The sequence below is a fragment of the Pinus tabuliformis genome, chromosome 4_1 (genome assembly GCF_031772625.1).
Source record: "Pinus tabuliformis cultivar Carrire ecotype Pingquan chromosome 4_1, CPIR1, whole genome shotgun sequence".
Taxonomy (NCBI): domain Eukaryota; kingdom Viridiplantae; phylum Streptophyta; class Pinopsida; order Pinales; family Pinaceae; genus Pinus; species Pinus tabuliformis.
In genome coordinates, this window is record NC_142303.1 from 394,192,671 (window position 1) to 394,196,617 (window position 3,947).

Sequence of the window (3,947 nt, forward strand, 5' to 3'; positions counted from 1 at the left end):
AATTGATGGGATGATTATTTGACAGGTTGATGATTGGATGCCTTAATGACTCAATCATATAACCTAATGACCTAATCACCAAATACTCTCATTAGCCAAATACATTAAGTAGCTACATAGACCTAGTGAAGTTCTAGTAACACTTGGTAAGTCTAAATTTGGTCTATGTAACAATATAATTAGGAAATCCAAAACAATTAAATACAAATCAATAAAAATTATACTCCTTTGATGATACTTTTTTAATTTAATACTAGGAAATATTTATATTGATACAAAAGATGCAGTGTAGGATTGTTGTAAGAATATATTAGAAGAGGATTCCTACCTAGAGGAGACATAATAATCCATTCTAGAGTAACTTCCTAGTAATGTTGGAATAGGGAATTTCCAGTAAATCAAAATTCTGGAAACCTTGGAAACATAAATTCTGCAAAAAATTCCTAGGAGAAGATATATATTGTAATACATTCAAAAGTTAAAAAAGGGAAAAAAGTTTCACATTTAGGAGGCCCATTCTCTATTATGTCAATGATAGGATCATCCATAGAATGATGATGTGGAAATGTTGGTTTCTGCAATTGCTAGTTATTTGCTTCCTTAAGGGATTTCCCAAGATGTACATTGATAAGGTTGAGAGGATATGTTTTTTGTGCAAAAGAAATTGAGGTATGGGATGGATTGCAGACTAGATGGGGTTGGTGTTATAAAGTTTCTTTGTCAAGAACCAATAAGCGTTGAGTTTGTTGTACCATGGAACTCATGACAACTTTATTTGTCTCAATTTTTTGATTTTTGAGGGAAATTGGTTTTCCCTTGCATCAAATTTTGCATAAAGGTCCTACAATTGTTTTTTCAAGTTCTTGATCTTTTCTTCTCGATCACTTTCTAATGCATGTCTTGTCCCTCAAAGCTCAATGTAATCCATGTGTTGGTTATGTAGCAAGTACCCTTATTGCTTAGTTGTTGTTGATGGTTGTTAAGATGGAGTTATATCCTTACTATGAAAAGGGAAACATGGTGAAATTTCCACCACCTTGAGTCATGTTGAACCCTTCAAAGCTAATGAATGGAGCGTCCCCCGAACCTTTTTTAATTTGTGCAACATTGCATGCTCCTATATCACAAAAGGTCAAAACCTAGTGGGCCTTGAGAACACAATATGAAACAAACATAATGTTGGAATGAATGTAGATGCTGCTAAAAAATATAGTCCATCCAAGAGGACCAAGGAAACCACACCCAAAGTAAAGAGGCCATGATTCCATTGCCATGATTGGAGTAGGTCACCTGTAGGAGCAGAGATATCAAAGGCCAAGTAGGGTAACCCTGAGCTAGAATAAATTGCATCCAAACCAAGGGAGTATGCCTAATGTTGTTTGAATATGCTTACCATGAGATAAGTAAAAAAATGTCCCATCTCCATGAAAAGACAAGATCATGAGCAAGGGTGGCGAATATGAAGGGCATGTTAAGGTGATGGGAAGGTCTTATCGACCATTTCCCACTGGCATTGTAATGAATGTCCACACATTGAATTTTGAGGTGACTTGTGTTTGTGCATTGAGTTAGACTTGAGTGGGGGTGGGCTTATGGAATGGGTTGCACATACTCCTTAAAGTTGATTGAAATAATCCCCATTTCTCTTTTTGTTGTGAGGTCTGCTAACTTATTCACCTCTTGATTTTGGTGCCCTAGGAAAAGATAATAAGAAACTAAGGCTAGAGTGACTTTCTCTTATTGGATTCACTCAACGATGAAATCCAATTGATAATCTTGTGAAGCAAGTTTGAATAGTAAATATTTGACAATTAACCTTGGGTCTCCAATATATATATTTGATAGGGCTTCTCTAGTCAACGAAATCTAAGATTTATGTGAGCTGTCACTTTGGCAACAGTAAGCAAACGGTAAGCATGAACATAATATGCTTATCGATTTCTTTAAAGGCGATGGGATAGGCTCTGGGATCACGAAGTCTATGAATAAAATTGTTGCTCTCTTTGGCAAAGAAGAAGCAACAGTGTCACAAATTTGGATCACTACTATCTGTTTGTCACAGAGGAAGGAGTACATGCAATGGGATTGTTGGATCAGCTCTGGGATGATACTCTGGCGGGCCCTCGCCCTAAGAACGGCCTCGGGAAACTCAAGAAGACTGGTTCTACTATTTCCACCATGGCACCCTACTCCAGTCCAAGTTAGTTTCTTTGCATCAATAGTTGATGTTATTTGTATTTGATACCAAGTCTACACAATTATATAGACTAGAATGAAGCCATATTGACTCACACTAATTTACTGCCACTCCTACAGCACAGATCTAATTAACCCACAAAGATTTACCCTTATATATCTTTCCGTACCCACTTGGGTAGTATGCCTCAATGGAATTATGTCAGTCATATCAATATACCCTCTGATGGAGAGAATTGCGTTAGTACCAATATTCAAATAAGGTACATTGGATAATTAAGGTTTTTATGTAGTTAATTGTTTCTTGTGGATTTGTTAATTCTGGCGATAAGTTTATTTATTAATTTTGTGGGTTTTGGTGTAATAGTAATAGTGGTTACGGATTTGTTAACTCTGGTGATAAGTCTATTTACTAATTTTGTGGATTTTGTGGATTTTGATGTAATAGCAATAATGGTTTTAACAAGTGGATAAGTAGTATTTGAGGTTGGAATTAAAAGAAATAAAAAAATAAACCAAACGTCTTGAGTTGGACTCACGCCCAATGTACCTCTAAAAAATAAAACAAACTCAGTAATTTTAAGTGGTATCTAGCCCTAAAATAAGTAGCATTTGAGCCAAAAGCCTTGAGTTGAAATGACACCCAACTTGCCTCTTGAGAAAATAAACCAAACCTCCGGCATCTTTTTGATTTGTTAATATTTATTTGCAATTTCATGACATAGAGTTTGTTTCGTGGATGTAGTTAATATTTGGTCCTGGAGGAGATTTCAAGTTAGTTAATATTTGGTCATGGATTATTTGCAGAGGCGGCAGAGGCTTTAAGCAGGTTGACGGAAGACAGAGCTAGTGCAGAGTTCCAGCCATCGAATGATGAGAAGAAACCAGTAACGCAGAGTATCATCATTAGTAAGTCTCCTGGTTATTCTCGTTCGCTCTCTTTGGATAGTCCCCTTTCCCCGGCAGACTCAAGCCCTCCAATGTCGCCATCTTCTTGTAAGTAGCCTTCATCTGGTTTCCAATGGGTTTGGCATCAATGAATTTCTTTCTTATTGTTTACTATGCAATTCTTCAATCAGATCAGTACATTACATTTATCTTTGGTGGATTGGGGATTCTGTTTGACAGTGACACCACGAGAACGAGAGAATCCATGGCGAAGTAATAGGTACGGCAATAACGTTCCTGGTGCTGCGAAGAAGGGATCTGAGAAATCCCCAAAAGAAGCCAGAAGCTCAACTGGTTATGACTGGTCAGTTTTTCGTTATATATATATATAAATGTAATAATAGGGGTATTATGTAGAATATATATGTGTATTAAAAAGGGTGTTATGTAGCGGTGATTGATATTCACAATTATAACATTGCAGGGTACTCATGAGGAGTGGTGACTGAAGAATATTCATTTCATGTCTGCGGGGACACTGTTAATTGCCTACGCATTGATAATGACAAATACTTTCCCACGTCGGGAATACAAATCCGAGTTGTACAGAGAGTTTGCAGAGTTGGTTCTACGCCGACCAGAGTATATTTTAAATATGAAAGTAAGTATCGTGTTTGGAATCGATTTGTAAGTAGTCTATGGTATGTAAATTTTTTTATAGTAGAATTATTATACATAATTAAAAAATGATAATCTAAAAAGTTTTATCTGCTATTTGCTCTATCTCTATTTGAGAAATACTAATATCTCCATTTGAAAGATATTAATATTTCCATGGAACCAAACCTCCCTATCTAATTGTC

The 3,947-nt window shown here is 36.2% G+C and overlaps 1 protein-coding gene across 1 annotated transcript; it reads left to right on the forward strand.

The window, feature by feature from the left end:
- Positions 1-2,049: 2,049 nt before the first annotated feature.
- LOC149175955 (dormancy-associated protein homolog 3-like) lies at positions 2,050-3,716 on the forward strand. The gene is made up of 4 exons (XM_089422980.1): positions 2,050-2,200; positions 3,004-3,192; positions 3,325-3,448; positions 3,569-3,716. Exons 1-4 carry the CDS (start codon positions 2,080-2,082, stop codon positions 3,591-3,593), a joined length of 459 nt encoding a protein of 152 aa, XP_089279106.1. The 5' UTR covers positions 2,050-2,079; the 3' UTR covers positions 3,594-3,716.
- The last annotated feature ends 231 nt before the right edge of the window (positions 3,717-3,947 follow it).

Coding starts and splice junctions, on each gene's coding strand:
- LOC149175955 (XM_089422980.1), top strand. CDS start 2,080: ATGGGATTGTTGGATCAGCTCTGGGATGATACTCTGGCGGGCCCTCGC. Junction 2,201..3,003: donor GGCACCCTACTCCAGTCCAA/GTTAGTTTCTTT, acceptor GATTATTTGCAG/AGGCGGCAGAGGCTTTAAGC. Junction 3,193..3,324: donor TCCAATGTCGCCATCTTCTT/GTAAGTAGCCTT, acceptor TCTGTTTGACAG/TGACACCACGAGAACGAGAG.